This window comes from Protopterus annectens, chromosome 13.part0 (genome assembly GCF_019279795.1).
Source record: "Protopterus annectens isolate FY-2018-M chromosome 13.part0, PAN1.0, whole genome shotgun sequence".
Lineage (NCBI taxonomy): Eukaryota > Metazoa > Chordata > Ceratodontiformes > Protopteridae > Protopterus > Protopterus annectens.
The window spans coordinates 440,967,054-440,988,164 of NC_056747.1; the positions used below are offsets into that span (position 1 = coordinate 440,967,054).

At 44.6% G+C, this 21,111-nt stretch overlaps 1 protein-coding gene across 1 annotated transcript in view; it reads left to right on the plus strand.

The window, feature by feature from the left end:
- PIAS4 (protein inhibitor of activated STAT 4) overlaps nucleotides 1-21,111 on the plus strand; it is a gene marked incomplete in the record, with an annotated part of 1,954,703 nt that overhangs the window by 1,154,594 nt on the left and 778,998 nt on the right. Inside the window, 1 exon segment of the mRNA XM_044054086.1 lies at nucleotides 5,985-6,113. Coding sequence (XP_043910021.1) covers nucleotides 5,985-6,113 — 129 coding nt within the window.

Below are 21,111 nucleotides of genomic sequence, written 5' to 3' on the forward strand. Positions count from 1 at the left end.
ATGGTTTCTGATGCTTCATGCAGTGCCACTAACCTGGAGGTGTAGGTATCTTTGATGAATATAGATACTCCCCCTCCTTTTGTGCTTCAGTCCGAGTTTTGGGGCTGAAACGCATGGTATGAGTTATAACCTGGTAGTGCTAGGGCACTCTCAGGAGCCTTGAACCAGGTTTCTGTTACTGCACAGACATCGATTTTCTCCATACTGAAGAGAGCCTCGAGTGCGTGCATCTTGAAGTTTAGACTTCTGGCATTGAGTAGCATTACCTTTAGTTTTTTTATCCTAGGGTTGTCTATGGAGGTGGGTTTGTCCTTTGAGCCTTGCCTAAAAAAGGCACTATGGGGGTGGCAAGATCCTTGGCCAGTATACGAAAGCCTAAGGGTGACAGGTGCAAGCCGTCCCTAGCGAAGCAACGCGGCTTGTCGAGCATGTCATCCCAGTCTGACAAGACACTGGATCCCCTTTGAATGACACAAATACTTTAGCCAATTGTTGAAACTGATCATTTTGTCTTTATACTGTGGCTTCATTCTTGTTGAAGGCAAGATGCTACTCAAGGTCAGGGTCATACCAGCCTGGGCTACATGGTCAGAGAGCTCCTCTGTCTCTTTTCATGTAGTCCAGGGAGGTACGTCTCCGGTCATTCACACCAGCATGGACAATGACAGAGTCATACTTATACTTGCTTTGGAGTGACCTGAGTGCTTGCGTTGTGGCGGATTCTGGCACCCGACAGCAGCTTACAGTGACCACCTTGTTCAGCCTGGTGAGCTGGACGTCAGTGTGCTGGACAATAGAGTCCCCTATAACAAGTGTATTTGGTGTGTTTGGCCTTAAGGGCTGTGACTGTGAGGCACACTGATTTTGTGTGAGATGTGATTCGTGGTTATTGTTGAGGGGTGGCCGTTGCTTGGATATCTGGTTAGGAGGTCTTTGCTGTTTAGGCAGATTTTTATTTAGAGTCTCCTAGTGTGTTTTTGTGTGTTTGTGTTGGGTATGCAGATGCAATAGGTCTGTGTGGGTGGTTACCTTTTCCTCCCGACTGTTAGTCTTGGGTTGAGAGAGCTCTGCCTCCAGTTTGGCTGTGTAACTGCATCTCTCACATGTATTAGAGTTTGTTGGAAGGAGGGGAGGGTTGTCTGTGTACATAAGGCAATTGTAACATTGCCTCAAAATTCCCAGATTCACCAGCTGGACTGGTGAGTAACCTTGAAATTGACCCTTGGACATACCAGATTAGTATAGGGAACTAGTTTTTTACTGATCAGATTAGGGAAGGGAACTGATTTTTCACTTGATCAGGAAGGACCAATCGGGAGCCTAATACTTATGAGAAGTCAAGGAGGGTGTAGTGCTTTAGTTAGTGTTTCCTTATAAGAGCTGAGCAAGTGCAGGGCTTTAGAAAGAGAATAAAGTGATTACTTTGAGAGTTTGAACAGTTCTAGGGGAAAAAGTGAAGAGCAGACTTTGTGGAGCCTGGAATAGTTTAAACCTGTTTAGGTGGCGCTGTTCAGTGCGCAAAACCGCGCAAAAAGAGAGTTGTAGGGTTTTAAGAGAGACAGATCAAGGAGTTTAGAATTGACCCAAAATGGCCAATAAAACTACAGCTTCTAGGTAGTAACCACTCCTCCAGGGACAGGCAGGCTGTTCAGTGTTAACCACTCCCACTGAACACGGAGACTTCCCTTTAGCCCAAGCAAGCACTGGCCTTCTAGAAACTTCCAAACAGTTCAGAATAGCAAATCTGTAACTGAACTTTCTTAACTTTCAGAAAGTGGGGAAAAAAGCAAGATTTTTTTTTCTTTTTGTTGTAGTTTAAAGGTAGCAGAGATACACAAGCAGCAAAATAATCACAACAATGCAATAAATGACCCCACACTTGAGTGCTAGGCCAAAATCAGGTAAAATGCAGTTTTTAGAGAAAAAAACGATTTTAAATTAAGTGCAACACAGGAAATGCAGTAAACAGGCTCTAGATGTGTTCCAAGTACTGTTACAGATATAAACTTTAGCAAGTCGGAAAATGCCAAAAGTAGGCGGCAAAGCAGTAAAACTCAACAAAAAATCAGAAGAAAATACTTAAAATCACAAAAGTAGCTCCTTTTCTTCTCTGAGTTTTCTCCCCTTGGTAGGTGCTTCAGCAACAACTAGCAAGCCTGAAAAGACAGCTACAGTCCTAATGCTCCCCAGCCAGACTACATATGAAGAAAATCAATGGTAACTGAAAACAGTTTAGTCTTGATACTTGCACCTTCTGGACATAATGAATCCCTTTTTACTACATCTCAGATGGGAACTCTTATGGTGGAAGGATCAGGTGTAACTTAACCCAGGGCTTCCCTTCACTCCTCCAGTCCCAGTTCAAGGCAGTGCACACCGATGCCTTGGACAAGACCTTTGAATGCCTGTACAGGCAGCCAGTGAGTGCAGGGCAGATGGTATCCTACACTACTAAAAGAACACATCAATATGAAGAAAATAAGGGTCCTCATCCAAGCTCCTCAGGTCTTTTAACATCTCTGGAAACCAGGTACGAGACTATACCTGGTTTCTGGATCAGATCTTGCAAACTATTCTGACTGTCACAGAAAGCTTTGGAATCTTGCCACTCAGATAAACATGTCACTGACAGCCACATACATCCCTTCCCAGGTCAAAGTGTTGGCAGATTCTTTAAGCAGGTGCTTGGAGGTGGACCCCCATGAATAGACCCTTAACAGACAGGTTTTCTAGGACATAATCCACTGTTATGGGACACCTGTGATCTGTTTGCCTTAAACACCGAGTTTTCACTATTTTACATTAGGGACCCTTGCTTCAGATCTTGGAGGACAGATGCCTTCCCCTTTCCCTGAATAGGAAATTTCCTCTGCCCCCACCCTCACACTACCTCTCATTCTAAGAGTTCTCAAGACCCAGAAAGGAGGGGGGGGGGCTATTCCTTTTTGGCTAAGACAGCATTGGCTCCCTCTTTTTTTTTTTTTTTTTTTCTCCTGTTCTTGCTGGGGGTGGGTATTGCAAATAGTAAAACAGATGTCATTGCATAACAGAAATGGTTGCTGCTTCACCTCTGTCTGTCATTCCCAAGCCTAACACTGGGGGCGCTAGGGTTCTAAATCCTTAAAGGAACCATTTTTTCTGAAGTTGTGATTAAGGGTCCCCAAGAAGCCAGGCAACACCACTCTAACGTCTTGCATAATCAAATGGAAGAGATTATATCCTATTGGTGCCAAAGGAATGGCCAGTACCTCAAATGATCAGCAGTACCTTCCATTCTGAAATGTGTGAACTCTTACATGCAGGTCTGGCCTCTTCCTCCATTGTAGCTCAGCTGTCAGCCATATCCATTTGCCTGCCTCTGTCACTCCCACACTTGTGCATATTTGAGCTCAAGTTATTCCTTAGAGGGGTTGTGTATCTTAGACCGCCTTGAAAGCCCATTGCCCCTACTTTTGGGACCTGAACTTTGTGCTGGAAAAGCTTACCCTACCTTGTTCTGAATCCACAAACCTCAAATTTTACACCTGGAAAACTGTCCTGCTTCTGACCCTCACTTCAGCTAGGAGAATTGAGCTTCGGGCACTCATGGCTATTCCTTCCTTTCTTTTTCACAAAGACTAGGAGGGTGTATAGAGTAATTCTTTCATCCCTAAAATGGTGAACAAACCCTCTCTCGCTCTCAAACCGTTAACCTATTTACCTTTCCCAACCCACCGAGTCTGAGAGGTACTGCATTCTCTGGACATTCACCAAGATTCTGTTAGGACAAAATAAAAATAATTCAAAAGTCTAATCTGTTTTACTGTCATGGACATGAAATTTGGCCAGCCAGTATCATTGAAAAACATTGCAAACTAGATCTGTAAGGCTATCTCCTTTTGTTACTCTGCATAGCAAATCCTTGCCGTCATGTTCCCAGACCTTGCTCTACTAGACCAGTAACAGTTTTGCAAAGTAGTGGAACCCAGGTCAGTACTGGAGGCTGCCAACTGGTCATCTGTACACATTTTTACTGAACTTCAGACATCAGTCTTATCTGGAAACTTGGGCAGTTGCGTTGCCTTTTAACCAACTACCTTTACTGTCCCTTTAGCTCTGGAAATAACCCATTTGTTAGGAATAATTCAAAGCTGATTTATGCAAGAGTTTTTCATAATAGTAAATGTCCTGTTAATCACTGTTGCAGTATTTCCTCCCACCCTTTTTATCCCCTTTACACTTGGTACGGCAGTAACATTGTTACCTCACAGCAAGAGGTTCTCCCATTCGATTCTCTGCTTGGCTTGGGAGTGCTTTCTGTGTGGAGTCTGCGTGCGTAAATGGGCGTGCCTTCATTGAAGGTTGGGCGTCGAGCTGGCACCTCGGCGTTTCGTAAAAATCTACTGCCAATCATTAGCAGACCGGAGTTCTGCTGTGGTGACCCCTTACCGGGAAAAGCCGAAAGACCAACAACACTTGTTTTCTTTTTCTTCCTCAGTTCCTGTCCTGTGGGAAACGCCCTTTAACCAAAGGGGGTACTTTCTACTATGCCCCTGCTAGCCGGTGAGAGTTTTCTGTCATGGGGGTCTTCAAGCCACTGGCTTGAAGATCTGAGGAATTACGCTTGTATGTCCATCTATATACCCCTATGCTTGTGAGCTAAGGTCACATGCCAGATGTACAATACTGAGAGGGTAAAGCTTTAGTAGCCTGGCTGGATGACAGCAGTGGTAACCTATGTGTTAGGAGTATTGCAACATTGATTAGAAAGACTTTTCCTGATTGGCTGCCTGTATGGCAGCTGCACCACACTCCGCTCTGGTTTTGCACAGGAATAACAGGTGCACAGTCATGATTATTCATGCTTACTGAGCATGTTTATAAATAGCTAAATTTTTGTACAGCACAGTGGTGCTCTTAGTATTGGAGAGACTGTGCTTTGTTCAGTAGTTAATTCCCCAGCTGGAGTGCTTTCTCTGCCATCTGCATGTCCTTTCTGTGTCTGTGAAAGTTTTGGCAAGTGTTTATTTTAGGATGCACCATTGGACTTTGTGAAGGTGTGGGCAGTGATGACTTGATTGACATCCCAATGGGACTCTCAGTTAAATGTTTTAAAAACTTTTTCAAAATTCTCAGTGGTTTAAAAATGAAATTTGAATGTCTGGCACAGTTTGCATAATGTCAGTGAAAGACTGCAACACACATCTAGCAATGGGGCTGCCGTCCCCTGCACACCCTGTTGTACACAGTTTTAAGTGCCTTGCAGTTCATTTTGGATTGGAAGGGTGTGAGGGGTATACGCCCCCTGATCGATGTTGCACTTTTTTTTACATTTCATTTTTTTAAGAGCATGATTCACATGAACATTAATTTCTTAAAAATAGGACTTCTAACATTATAAGGTTGGCTGACATCACATGGATGAGGGGGTATTGATGGGTGGAGGGCTTGCTACTGCACACCCTGTTGTGATCGAATATAAACAATTGACAAGGTTTTCGCAAGGTACGTTGGTTTCCTTCATTTTTATGATGACAAATTAGGTGAATTAGTGATCCTGTTTAATTTTGTGTATGTACACGCATCCCCTGATTGGTGTCGTGCCCAGGATTGTTTCCCATCTTTGTACTCATTTGCTGCCACAATAGGCTCAGCTGTTGACTTCTGGATAAGGTAAAGCGGGTATCAAAAAAAGAGTGAACTGGATTTTGTAGTCTTTTTAATGCAAATAAAAATTATAGCTTGTATATGTCAGTAAATGTGAGTGGTATGTCCTGTTAGTAGCATTCTCCCTGGGGCTCCACTGAAAGAAGGCTTGATCTAGCTGTAATTTATATGGTTAATAGCGAAGTCTGTGGTAGCTGAAGTATTTACTAGCACAGTTGCTATTTGTCTTTGATATGCTTATACTTCTGTCCAAGATGTATGCCACAGTATGTTTCAGCTGACTGTGCTTTTGATTCTGTTAATTTTTTTCTCAACTGTTTTGTTACTTGTGTGTCTAGGGCTACTATCCGTCAAATAAACCTGGAGTTGAACCCAAACGACCTTGTCGCCCTGTTAACCTCACCCATTTACTGTATTTATCCACAACTTCAAATCGTGTCACAATCACATGGGGCAATTTTGGTAAGGTAAGTGACTTGTGGCATCACACCCAAAAGGGAAGGAAGATGAACTTAAATGCCTGTTGATTATAGGTAACTGTCAGATCTGCATAATGTGATTTTTTTTTTTCTGTCTCCTAGTGATGATTTGTGTTATATACAGTAAAAGTTCTGCTTGGGAGTGGTTCTGTGGGGTGCATCTGATGTCACAGGTCAGTGTCTTAGTAGTGACCCAGTTCACATGTACTGAGACTGTAGCTGTTTTGCGTGTCTCTGCTGGTAGGGTAAATTATGACTAAAGCTATCTTGGAAGAGCCCTTTATGGGCGTAACATCTTTGCCACTATGTATAGCAAATTTTAAGAAATTAGAAGGCATTATCTTTTGAGTATCTTAGCAAAATCTCTCTCCCTTTTCACTAACTACTGATCAAATGTATACTCCATACAACTCTCCAGTTCATTTTTACTTTGCCATACTTTTTATCAATAGTTTTATTTGATTTTATTTGCTTACTGTAGTAAAGCACTAAATTTCCATGGACCTTTTTCTGACTCATCCTAGGAGTGGTGTCTAATTATTTGACTTGAAAACAGGAAATGGAGAACATAGTATTGCTTTTTTACTCATAACTGTAGTATTTTGTTACTCTTACTTCCGTTTTACTTTAGTCATTCTGTTAGTTTTATTATTTTGCTATTTTCTTGTGAAGCTTTACTTTGGATTCTGCTGAAAAGGTGCTGTTTTCTTAGTTGGACTATCTTGGTCGGCAGATATTTTTGATGGTGTTGGTTGACCTGTTGGAGATTTGGAAGCAGTACACACCATGTAGTGTAGTAAACTGAAGAACATCAGGAAAAGTCTTGATCAGCATTTTGGCCTAACCATCTCGAAAGATGGTGGATATAATTATAAGAACATGGAATGATTCATTTGCAGTACTTCCTGTAGTCCTGAAGACATTGCTGTTGGAAATGCTGTCTCTTGAATTATCCTGCATTAACTTGAACATGTATGTGGTAGTCTGTCCTGTTGACTATTGGATGGTATTACCCAGAAAAAAGCAGTTATTTTGTTTTATCCCTTTTCCATCATCATAGATGCACTAAGTTAAGCATGTATTACCCGGGCAAAGATGCTCACCCATAGATCCTTTTCCATTGCAACGCAGGGCTACAAGGACATGTGGATGTCCTTCAAGGATGCATCTGCAGTCATCCCATATGGGTTGTCCTGCCTCAGGCAGCCCTTCGGTCAGCCGGATTCCAAAGTCTGGGTCCGGCGTCGGCTGATGTCGCCCTCTCCCCGACGTCAGAGCGCCTGGGGTATAAAAGCGTCAGCCGACGCCATCTTCCTCAGTCTTTTTTGCCGCGTGGTGCCCAAAGCAGAATCAGTTCTCAAGTGCCGGTCGGCCAGCTCCTGTAATTCAGCTAAACCGAAGATTTCAAAAGCTAAGTACCCCGTTGGGGACTCTTTCTTGCCTCAGCCGATGTCAGATAAAATTAATAATTGCTTAACTTGTGGGAAACAAATACCTCATAAGGATTTCCACTCTTACTGCCTTCCCTGCCTAGGCCCAGACCACGACGTCTCGGCCTGTTCAGCCTGTGCTTCCTTCAACCGACACACTCTTAGACGTCGGGCGGAGTTTGCAGAGGACTTTTTTGGGGCTAGTTTTGCTTACAATATGCCGTCGGCGACTCCGACTTCACATTTAACTAAGAAACGGAAGGACAAGGACCGACACGCGGGCCGCGGTTTCGGCTGAAACCACGGCCAGGCCTACCACGAGTGTCTCTGTCTTGGCTGAAACAGAGTCCTTGGTACTTCCGACCACCGAAACCGTACAACCGACAACCTCGGCCCCGGAGGCCCCTACTGTATCGGTTATTGAATCTCCATTAGAAACTGGTGTCCTGGAACCTTCCGACACAATTCCTCTAGACAAAACTACACCAGCACGTGGTGCAGCCAGGCCTCCTGCATCCATGTCCATAAAGGCATTCTCTAGGGCTAAAGCTGCTAAACACTCAAAATCTTTGCCTCCCAGGGTTATCCCTCAGGGACCCACTACAGGTTCTCAGATCCTTAGTCTAGCAGAGGACGTTATTTCATTAATTAGGGGCTCACAGCCTCATCCGGACAGGGGCTCTCAACCTCCTACAGAAAAAAGGCCCAGGGTTGAGCCCTCTGATCCCCACTCCTCAGATGAGGCCTCTGATGGCTCTATTCTCTCGGACTACCAGGAGGAGGCTTTTTTGGCCTACGAGGATTCTGATGCAGAGGAATCTATCCCTTCGGCCTCCCCTCCTGAAGAGCTGTCCTTTGGGGAAACTCTGCACACTATGAGAGAGCATTTCCAATGGCAGGGCCAGGAATTCTCTGATTCCAGGAAGAGATTAAGGACCTTCTTGCATTTGCCTCAGCATAGACCTTTGGCTATTCCCCCTGTTTTGAATGTCATTGATGATGTGTACTCTGAGTCTAGCACAACCCCTGACTCTCTCCCTCCGGCTCCTGCCAAACCCGATAGGTACTACAGGGTCCCGGAATCACATCTTTTCCTTTACAAGGCCCACTCTGCTGATCCAGAAACTATTTCCCAGGGCCCTAAAGGGGTTGCAGCTGCCGCTACAAAAAATCCACTCCCCTCTGAAAGGGAGTCCAGGGCTTTAGAGCGATGGGGTAAAAAAGTGTATACTTCTGCTACCCTTTCTATGAGGGCTTTAAATTGTCAATTTCATATGATTCAGTACCAAGAGTATTTGTTAGATGAATTGCATAAAAAACTGTCTTCACCTGAACCCCTAGATCGCAGATCACTTCAGGATCTGGTACATAACGCTCAACAGGTTAGCAACCATTTCTTGCAGTGTGGTTATGATGCATTGGAAGCTTCATGTAGGTCAGCTATGACAGGTGCAGTCATACGTAGGCATGCTTGGCTGAAGGAACAATCTCTGCCAGACCATGTTAAAGCAAAGCTTCTTGATGCTCCACTGGAAAAGCAAAAGTTATTTGGTTCCACTGCTCAGGAGGTCTTAAAGAAATTTGAAGAAAAGGCAAAATCTGTACAAACAGTCAAAGATTTTATGCAAGTTCAACCACCAAGATTCAGCAGAAATTGGCCTTCCAAGAATTGGTCCTTTCCAGACACAGAGAGATTTCAGAGAGGCAAGAACAGGCGTGCCAGAGGTAGAGGGCAAGCTAGAGGCTCCTACAGAGGACGTCAATGGCAGCCTCCCAACCAGAGAGGTTGTGCAGGGCCTACTACTGCTGCACAAGGACAGACTCAATGACTTTACTTTGACACCGCCAACCAGGGCTCAGTTGGAAGCACATTTGGGCGGAAAGCTTTCCTTATTCTCAGAATATTGGCACAGTATTACAAGGGACAAATGGACACTACAAATAATAGACAAAGGATACAGGTTCCATTTCCACACACTACCAAAAAGAAAAGGCATGCCAGACCTGCCACCAAATCAAAGGGCAGAGGCTTTGAAACAAATCTCCAACTTAATGCAAATGAAAGCTATAGAAAAGGTTCCTCTGTCAGAACAAGGCCAAGGATTTTACTCCAGACTATTCCTTGTTCCAAGAAAAGAAAAGCAATGGAGGCCTATTCTCGACTTGTCCACACTGAATACTTACCTCATTGTGCCAAAATTCAAAATGCTAACTCTACAGCAACTCCTTCCCATGCTGGGCAAGGGGTCTTGGCTGGTAACTCTGGACCTCAAGGAGGCATACCTGCATGTCCCTATCAGACAAAGTTGCAGAAGACACCTCAGATTTATTGCAGGTTCAGAGCATTATCAATTCTCAGCATTGCCCTTTTGCTTATCTACTGCGCCCAGAGTATTCACGAAATGCCTGGCATCAGTAATTGCACACTGCAGACTTCAAGGGATGCAAATATACCTATATCTGGACGACTGCCTTATACAAGCGGACAGCCAACGAATTTTGGTAAAACACTTGAATTATGCCATCCACCTACTTCTGGCCTTGGGATATACAGTCAACATTCACAAGTCAAGACTTGTTCCATCCCAAAGAATAACTTTTCTGGGTGCGAATCTAGACACAACCACCCAAATGGCTTACCTCACAGAAGAAAAACAAAGTCAACTACCGGATTACTTCAAAAATCTGTCAAGACAAACTCAGCTGACTGCAAGGAAAATCCTGCAGGCCCTGGGTTACATGGCTTCTTGCATTCTTCTGATTCCACAAGCAAGGCTACATATGAGGAAACTACAATGGTACCTAAGGAGTTTATGGACTCAGCACAGTCACAGCTTGGAAACTTTGATACCACTCATCCCATGCCTTCAAAGGGAATTTCTGTGGTGGGCTCAAGCAAGCCAGTCAAACAGGGGTCTGCCCTTCAGCAAACCAATAGCCAGCCAAACCATTACAACGGACGCTTCAGACCACGGATGGGGAGCGCACATGGAGGGAAGGTGCATCCAAGGACTATGGTCACAAAAAGAGCTACGCATGCACATAAACCAAAAGGAAATGCTGGCAGTGATGCATGCAATCGAGGCCTTCAAGCTATTTCTACATCAAGGCCACCTGCTAATAAGGACAGACAACACCACAGTTATGTGGTACATAAACAAGCAAGGAGGCACCCATTCCTACCCTCTTTGCAGACTGGCAATGAATCTACGGGAACTTTCCTTGACACTCAATATAGAGCTGCAATCCCAATTTGTGCCAGGAAAGGACAATATACTGGCGGACAGCTTAAGCAGAAACATCATGGATGCACACGAATGGATGCTGCACCCAGACATCTTCCTCCAGATAACACAATCATGGGAGAGGCCGGACATAGACCTCTTTGCCTCCCCGCACAATCATCAGCTGAAGAAGTTCTGCTCAAGGACAATACCACCCACAAGCATGGAAAGTGGACGCCCTCTCTTTCAGCTGGAGAACTCTAACAGTGTATGCATTCCCACCTCTTCCATTAATGACCAAGGTCTTACTGAAGGATCAGGGCAGAGCAGCCAAGAGTGATTCTGATAGCTCCGGACTGGCCAAGACAGCACTTGTACCCATTGCTCAAGAGCATGTCACGCACGAAACCATGGCCTCTTTCACAATGGCCACTTCTCCTGACACAGCACAATTACAAAACTCTGCATTCCAACCTGAAAACATTGCAACTAACAGCCTGGAAAATACCTTGATTCCTCCCCAGGATAAGCTATCCAAGAGAGTGAAGGATATCATCATGGAAGCTCGCAGGCCTTCCACAAGAAAGGCATACTCAGCAAAATGGAAAAGATTTCACACTTGGAGCACCACAAAGGGCCTAGATGCGAAAGTGATGAACATGGCACATATCCTGGAATACTTGGCAGAAATGCCCCACAATGGCCTGTCTTACTCTTCCATTGAAATTCATGCTTCAGCAATTTCAGCAGAGTACAATACTGATCCACCTGTCTTCTCTCATCCTCTCCTAAGGCAGTTTCTAAGAAGAATTGAAAACATCAATCCTCCAAGGAAACCACCAGTGCCTACTTGGGACCTTAACTTCGTGTTGGAAAAACTAACACTGCCTCCCTTTGAACCAGCAGCACCTGCAGAACTACAGTTCCTGTCTTGGAAGACTGCCTTCCTTCTGGCCATAACCTCAGCAGGAAGAGTATCTGAGGTACAGGCCCTCATGGCAGTGCAGCCATTTCTTATTTTTCATCAAGACAGAGTCTCATTGAGAACCAATCCTTCATTTATGCCAAAGGTGGTATCCAGGGTCTCATTAAACCAAGCTATTCACCTGCCTACCTTCTTTCCAAATCAACAAAACAAAGGGGAAAAGCTTCTGCACACCCTGGACATACACAGACAAGTTATGCTACTACTTGGACAGAACTAAAAGTTACAGAAAAACTGACCAGCTGTTTGTAGCATATGCTGCGGGTGCACAAGGAAAAGCAATTTCAAAACAGACAATTTCAAAATGGATAGGGAATTGCATTCGTTTTTGTTACTCCTTTCATGGAAAAACTGTGCCAGCTAACATTAGACCTCATTCGACCAGAGCCACAGCCACCTCCACAGCCTTCTTAAGAGGGGTGGCTACCAAGGACATTTTAGAAGCTGCTACATGGAGCTCCGTGCATACATTTTCCAAGCATTACAACTTACCTTTATATTCCAGATCCAGAGCAGGCTTTGCTACGGCAGTCCTGCAGGGCATTTTAGCTACACCATCCTTTACATAGATCCTCCACCCCAGATTGGCTATGGTATTCTACCCATATGTGATGACTGCAGATGCATCCTTGAAGGACATAGTACAGTTTTGTACCTACCATAAATGTAGATGTCCGATAGGTATGCATCTGCAGTCAGGTTTACCCTCCCTCCTTCCCCTCTGTGGTATTTCTTGGGTACTTATATATATATATATATATATATATATATATATATATATATATATATATATATATATATATATATTTTTTTTTTTTGTGCATGTTTGGAATCTATTGCATTTCTCCAAATTTAGCCTTCCTTAGAGGGCACCTGGCATCTGGGGCAAGAAAAACTGAGGAAGATGGCGTCGGCTGACGCTTTTATACCCCAGGCGCTCTGACGTCGGGGAGAGGGCGACATCAGCCGAAGCCGGACCCAGACTTTGGAATCCGGCCAACCGAAGTGCTGCCTGAGGCAGGACAACCCATACGTGATGACTGCAGATGCATACCTATCGGACATCTACATTTATGGTAGGTACAAAGCTGTACTATTTCTATACATGTATACAGATACAGAGCTTGGATACACATAGATGCATACATGTGCATACAGTATTTTTACCCTTGCTTGTGACCTGTTGTGTAGCCAGTCAACAAGTTTGTTACTAGAAAGCCATAAAAAACCCAATCAGGCGCAGCTGTCAGCTGTTTGTACTGCATTTGAGCTATAGCTGTCATACATGGCTCCCAAGTCCAAATGCTGTCTATCCTGACATCCCTGTCTCCTTGCAGTTTGAGGCAGTGCCATAGTAAATAATTTGATTAACTGGGCAGTAATATATAATTTTTTCCAATGGTGAAGTTACTTGCATAGTGTTCCAAAACCGGTATGCGAAAAATAACTCCCAAGTGCCTCTTCACAGGTCAGTGACAGCTTAAACAGCTGCATTAGACTGCTTTTATGACAGAAAGTCTGACTGATCTGACTTCATAGGCCTTCAGTTGTAGATCTTGATTTTTCCCTCTTCTGATATCTTGTCACAATTCCAATTGTCATATAGCCCCCATTATTGCTCAATGCATGTTAAACTAGGAGGGCATGCCTTGGCCGTGTATGCTTCCCAGGTTTTACCTGTTTTTTCTTGGCCTTGGGTAGAGAGCTTGTTTTTCATTGCAGGAACATTTGTACAATTTGTTTTTAACCTCAAAACTTGTGTTTCTGCTGTCTTCAAAGTAGTAGTGAACCTACACTAGTGTACTGCCTGGTAATTAGGGTATCATGAAGCTTTCCTGCAAGTGCCAGTCCTTCAGACCATTCTTACAGAACACGTAGAGGAACCTGAGGCCTATATAGTCTTGAGATTGCATTTGTGGAGGGTGCTAGCAAGAGGAGCTTTTAATCTGTTCTTGGTCAGTGCCTGTCTGGTGGGAGAGGGTAAGAGGATTGGAGGCCAGACATTAGTCTGCTGAAAGGATTTTGCATTCCTTAAGAGTGGTAAGCTCCCCTGTGTAAACTGGTGAAGGGTTGAGATTGCACTTAAACTGTTGATGAGAGGGTGCTGCCAATTTTTGAGGTATGTGCTCTGGAGTGAGCAGGTGTAGCCAGTATGTGGTATGTCTTGGGATGTTTATCCCATCTCCTGTTAATGTTTTGGTATTCAAATTATAGGATTACAGGTGTACTTTGTCAGCTCATGTGGAGCGATCCCTTGAGCCCCCAGTAAACGTTTGATAAAAGGATCAGGAATGAGAAGTTTGCTCCTTTGATTTGTCCTTTTGGTCAAGTTTAACTTGCTAGCTAATTGTGGAGAGACTTCCATGGGTCTGCCTTGGCTATTTGGATTCACAGAGAACAGCATACATTGTTAAAATGTCTTGAGAATTGGTCCTATTGGTGCAGGAGTCTGCAGTTACAGAACATGGTTCAACATGAGCAGTAGGCTCCTTGCAGGCCTTTCTTGACACCCTGCACCCAGCTGTTGCATGAGCTTCCAGTGTCAGTACTCCATTATCTGTCACTTAACTGTTACTTAACTGTTGTCCACTTTGTTTGGAGACCATATTTCTAAGATGAGCAGGCCTATTAAGATTCCCCACTGTTCTTTTGATTGCTAAGGAAACTCTAGATAATGGAGTATTTTGTGGCTTGGCAAATTGCTAATATGCTTTCTGATGAAATTAATGCATTTTAGTGTCTAGCAAAGAAGAATAAGGAATCTTTGGTCGTCCTCACCCACTTTGAACCTGTCCAGAAGGACTCCATATACATAGCCAGGGAAACATCTACCTTTAGCGCCTTGCACTTCTGAAAATGTAGATCCCTTCTGCAGTCTTCTGACAATGACATGACACCCTGATTAACCATTTTGGGTCGGATTCTTGTCTGGTCCAGTTGTGATCCCAAAGTCCATAGTATTTTTCTGTCATATTGTCCAATAAGGAAGGCAGAAAGTTTTTCTTCCTGTAATATGTTTACATATAGGTCCCTTAATGTTTTGCCTCTTCAGAATTCTGAGAGATGATTTGGCTAAGCATTACCCGAGAGGAAAGCCTGCAGCCGTTATAGGACGGGAGAGTGCAGTCTTCGTCCTCTTATTCATATGTGCAGTAGTCATCACGTTAGGGAAATCTGCCTCTGGCCGAGTCGTACATCTGGCCAGTATGCAAAAGTCTAGATGCTACTGCGAGGTATGTGCGACGCCACACATCATCCTGCGTACATTGGTCATAGAGATGTCTGGTATAAAGTGGGCATCTGCACACACCAACTTCAGAGCATTTCTTCTGACCAATCGCCTGCTCCAAACATTTGTCTGGTAGAACGGTTGTGTGCGTAGGTTTAAGTAAGCACCCCATTGGAATTTTTTCTTTCTTGATTCTTGTTGCTATTGTTAGTTTTGTTGGGTGATTTCATGTCCACTAGGAAGAGCAAGTGTCTGTGTGAAAGGCAGATCAAGTCGCCCACGATCTATGCTTGTTCTGTCTAGGCCCAGACCATGATCATACCACTTGCGTGATTTGCAAGGTATCCCCAAAACACTTAGGAGGTATTTAGCTTTGCGTAAACTCTACTTAGAGAACAAACAACATAAGCGCCTGACAAGGGAGATGGTGACTGGTCCTTTGGACAAGTCCCAAGCTAAAAAGGCCAGAAAATCTATGCCTGATCTTCCAGCTCCACCATCTCTTCTGGACTTCCCCTTCTAAGGCTGATGTAGGCCTTGGAGGCAGTTCCAGAGGTGGTGGGTGAATGTCCCTTTGGCGTGTACCACAGTGGAAGCATCGGAGGAGTCTACCAGCACATCTGCGAGGGAAGTGCAGGCATCCGACTTGGACAAAAAGGTGGAACCACGGCTCGTGATAGCCAAAGGTCCATGTGGCATCACCCAAATTAGTGTGCATGAGGTTGTGCTTGCTGAAACAGTGGAATGTAGGCCTACAGGCCCTTCCATCGCACTGAAGCCCCTAAAAAGAAAAGTCTAAAAAACAAAGCATGTTGCCCCTGCTCTTAGAGCAAGCTCCTGATTGGCAGGCTTTCTCACAAAGCCTTTTCAATGCCATCATGGCACTGCGCCGGTCCTCACCTTCCTCGCTCTACAGGCTTTCTCTCCTTCCACTGCCTTTGAGGACAGCTGTAGATACCTCTTTGGATGAATAGGAATCTTCAGAGGATGAGTCATTAGCCTGCTCCACCCAAATTGCTTCCCCACTGGGGTGTGCCTACCCAGAAAGGGAAATCTAATAGTACAGTTTCCCCTGGGGGAGGATATTTAATTTGGAAAGACTATCCAGAAAATGAAATACTTTTTAAGTGGAACTGTTCTCAAATCTCTGCACAAAAGAGGTATTATGACTTCTTGCAAATGGATTCTCTATCCCCCCCCTGCCATCACCCCAGTTCTACCTGCTTTCCTGGAATCTTTTACAGCTGCATCCAAGTGTCCAGACTTCCAGCCCCCCTGCTCCCAGGTGTCTGGACAGGTTCTACAGGGTGCCTGAGGACTCTCAAGTTCCTGTTCAAAGCTCCCTCTGCAGATCCAGGTACCATTTCAGTTGATAAGGCTTTGAGATTATTAGCTTCCACCTCCTTACTTCCTTTTGATAGAGGGAAAGGTCATGGAGAGACTGGGGGAAAAGGTTTACACCTCTGCTTCTCTGGCCTTCCAGGCCAATTACATGACCATGTCCTTTCGGAGGCAAGAAAACTCCTTTCAGAGCTCCTGGACTCTCCTGCTTGGGCAAAATTGACAGCCATCCTCAATTCCTTCTCCCAGGTAACTAGCCACTCCATAAAGTGCAGTTACGGTACTGCAGGTGCTTCAGCTAGGGCAGCAGCCTCTGGGTCAGTCCTAAGGTAATATTCTTGGTTAAGGTTACAACCCTTACCTGGTAATAAATCTTTATTTGGTAGCTCGACTCCAGACTTATTCAAATCTTTACAGCAAAAAGTTAAGAGCTGCAGGACCTTAAGCATATCCTTATTTCTTCTGTAACCAGGTTCCAAAGGAACTGTCATCAATGATGGCCTATGTTAGGAAACCTGTCATGCCACTTCCTCTAAAAGTAAGAGAGGCCCTAGGAAACTAGCTTCTTCTAAATCTACCCCATCTACTCCTGCTCAAAAACAGCCTTTTCGATCCCATCCTAACCCTGGTAGCCTGTGACTGTCTACCTCCGGAGCCATCCACTCCCCTCTCCCTTCATCTCTCCTGCTGTTTTGCGTCTTGGAATTGGATCACCCAGGACTCTTGGGTCCTCTCAGTCATCCAGAGTGGATATTTTGTGGTTTTGGAAGCTTAACCCTCCATCAAAGGCATCCTACAACCACCAAAAGAACAATTGGATTTCTTCCTTCAGGTCATCTAAGATCTCCTTTCTCAGGGGACAGTTCAAGTGGTCCCTTCCTCCCAACAAGGGAAAGGTTTCTATTCCAAGATGTTTTTGGTCCCCAGGAAGCATGGCCCCTGGAGACCCATCCTGGACCTTTCCCATTTGAACACCTTGCTGAAAGTTCCCACCTTCTCAGTGTTGACTTTGCCTTCTTTTCCTTTTATTCTTCCCCAAGCATTCATGGTATCTTTAGACATCAGATGCTTATCACATCCCATTCACCCTCTGTTCAAGAAATTTTTGTTTTTCTGTTGCTTCCTCTCATTTTCAGTTTTATGCTTTGCCCTTTGGTCTCTCTGCAGCACCAAGGGTCTTAAAAAATGCTTGGCTCCTGTCATAGCATTTTGTAGACTGCAAGGAATTCAGATCTTCCCTTACCTAGACTATCTCAAAATACAAGCCCAGTCCTCAGACCTACTTCAGGAAAATCTTCTTTTCTTCGCTATTTCCCTTCTTGGGAAGTCTAGGCTTCACTATAAACTATCAGAAGTCCTCGCTCCTCTCGCAAGACCATATTTTTCTGGACTGCAGGATCCAAACAAACAAGATGGTCGCTTCACTGCCCACAGAAAAGGAGCTGTTCCTCACTACCTACTTCCAGAGCATATTTACCCCTTCAATCCCTGACTGCTGGAGACTTCCAACGCCTCCTGGGATTCTTGGCATCTACAATCCCCATGCTCCCATTGGCTAAGTTGCACATGAAGATTCAGTGGTTCCTGGAGACACCACTTCCACCCTCTTGTTTCATGATTCCACTTCTACCTTGCATAAAAAAGGAGCTGGATTGGTGGATCCTGCAGGTCGCAAAAAATCTTGGTCTCGCCTCTTCAGCCACCCTCCCATCTCAAGAGTTGTACACCACCTCAGACACAGGATGGGGTGCGACCCTACAATCCTGGAGGGTCAGGGATGTTTGGATTCCAAAACAGACAAAGAAACATAAATCAATGTCAGAGATGAGGGCTTTTATTTTTTCCCTGCAGATCTTCAAATCCAAGCCAACTCCAGGGGTGCTGAGGTGGCTCACAGACACCACCACTATCCTTTGGTACATCAAGCAAGGAGAAATGAAGTCTCATCTCCTGTGCAGACTAGCCTTGCAAGCCTGGGAGTTAGACTTCCAAAATCAAGTTTTCCTTCAAGTGGTTTACCTTCCCTCTGCTCAGAATGTGGTGACAGACTTAAGCAGGTCCATGATCCAATCCCATGAATGGATGTTACACAGGGATGTTTTTGGACCTGATCCATTGTTGGGGTACACCTCCGGTAGATCTTTTTGCCTCCCCCATGAACAGACAACTTCTGAAATTTTGTGCCAGGGTTCCACACCCCTTGGGCTGGAAGGTGGACGCTATCATTCTCTTGGAACGGGACGTTTCTGTATGCATTCTCTCCCCTTGCCTTTCCTACAAAAAGGTCCTACTGTAGAATTCGGCCGGATCTACTAAAAATCTTGCTGGTGACTACTTCGCCCAAGGCAGCACTGGCTCTCCCTTCTCCTGCACTTAGCCAGGGGCAATCATCACACATTACCCTACAGGATGAATCTACTCACTTAGGACAAGGGAACCTTAATGTGTCCACAGCTATCAACTTTGAACCTGGCTCTGTGGGTGATAGGGTTTTAATTCCCTTTAGACACCTATTTTCTGAGGACGTATTTCAAGTTCAGCAGGAGGCCAGAAAGCCCACTAGTAGGAAGTCCTATGTTTCCAGATGGAAAAGGTTTTCATTCTGGTGTTGCAAGAAGTACTTACGGCCACTGTCAGTGGATGTCTTGGTGTTTTTTCCTGTCTGAGTGAACTGATGAAGGGTGGGCTCTCCTATTCTTTGGTGAAGGCTCACCTTTCAGCCATCTTGGCTTGTCTGCCTATGTCTCCTCTTTTAGCTTCTGGGTTAGAGGTTAAACTGTTCCCTAAAGGTGTCCTTCATATTAGACCACCAAGGAAACCAGTCCTTCCTCCTTGGGATCTCAGTTTTGTGCTAGAGAAGCTGACATTAGCACCTTTTGAGCCAGAAAGGTCCTCCTCCTTGCAGCATTGCACATGGAGAATAGTTCTGCATATGACCATTACCTTTGCCAGAAGGGTCTCTGAGTTATAAGCTCTGTCTAATCCCTCTTTCACGGTCTTTACAGAGACTGGGTATCCTTGCATACCAGCCCTTCCTTTATGCCCAAGGTGGTCAGTGAATTATCCCTTAATCGGTCTAACTTTCCCACCTTTTTTCCTTCCCCTCAATCTTCCAGTGAGAGAATTATGCACACTTTGGATGTGCACAGGCAACTCTGATATTACCTTGATAAAACCAAACTTATCTGCAAATTTGAACACCTGTATCCTACAACCCAAGAGCCCGGAGTCAGCTGGTTTCCAAACAGTCTCTTCCTGGGTTTTTAAAGCGGTCTCCTCCTGTTATTCAGCTGACCAAATTTGTTTGCTGCAAACTTGGTGTGGTCATTGAATCCCCCAGAGATGTAGATATTCTCCAGTAAGCTCTGACACACAACTGGTTCCAGAACCATGGCCTAAAACTCATTGCAAATAAATAATTGTACCCTTTGAGAAGACTACTACAAGTTACAACATTGATGACACTCCCGTAAGAGTAGATGCATTAGTCAAAGACTTTGGAACTTGGGTTGACAGTGACCTGAACTTTGTCCTATTCACTTGCTGCAGTATTCTTCACTTGAGGGATGTACTCTACCAGGAGGCAATCCAATGTCAGCCAGTATACAAAAGTCTTTACTACTGTAGGGTATGTGGAATGTTGCACATATACTGCAGTTGGATATAGGCCATAAAAGGAAGGTACCTCAGAACTTTTCTACTGCCTGTTAGAATGCCATTCCAGCAGTCAGTCTGATTATTTCCAGTGGTTGCAACTTCAGCATTTTCAGATAAATTGCCCCATTGGCGAATATTTTTTCTCTTGTACTGTTTTGGTATGTCATCCAGAAAGGCCAAGAGCCAGTGTGGAAGACAAATTCCACATAAGGACAGCTATGCCTAGTGTCTGTTCTGTCTAGGCACTAACCATAACCACAAATTGTGCAGTACTACAGTGCTTCGTTCCCAAGACCCTTAGAAGTATGCTTTCATCTCTTGCTACCTATCTTGAAAACCAGTGTCTTAAACTATTAACTAAGCACATGGAAGGTATCTCTGGGTCCGATCTTGACCTATCAAAGCACAAGGCCAGGAAAACCTCTGCCTAAGCCTTCTGCTGCATATCTGCCATCCAGTGCATCTCCCAAGGTGTTCATTAACCTGGAGGCATGTCCGACTTCTGGTACGGAGTTGCAGGCCAAGCCCAGATGTTCGTTTCACTGTTGCAGTCGTCATATATGGGTTATCCTTGCCAGGGTAGCCCTCTGCCGGCCCGAATAGTAGAGGCTTAGTATTCCTCCATCAGTTCCTGTCGCTTCAGGACTGACGCCAGGTCATACCTAGTATAAAGTAAGGCAGCCGACACTATTACATCAGTCTTTCTTGCCATGGAGCCCAAAGCAGAAGCAGTTTGCACGAGTGCCGGTTGGCTGCTACCTGAGTTTCTTCTACTGAATTGAAGCTGAAGTCTTCTAAAGCTAAGTGCCCCATTGCGGATCCTTTTTTCTTGCACTAACTGATGTCAGAAAAAGTTAACAATTGTCTCGCCTGTGGAAAGCAAATACACAGAGACTTTCATTTTTACTGCGTCACTTGTTTAGACCCAGAGCATGACCACCTCCACTGTCGCTTCTGTGCTTTAAACGCCAGAACTATCCATCATCTGGCCCTTATTGTAGTTAGATATTTTCACTTACAGTCCTCTAACTCCGATATGCCTTTGGTAAGCCATCCGACAGCAGATCTTCTGAAAAATGTAAAGATATAAAGACAGACTGCACAGGTCCAAACCTACCGA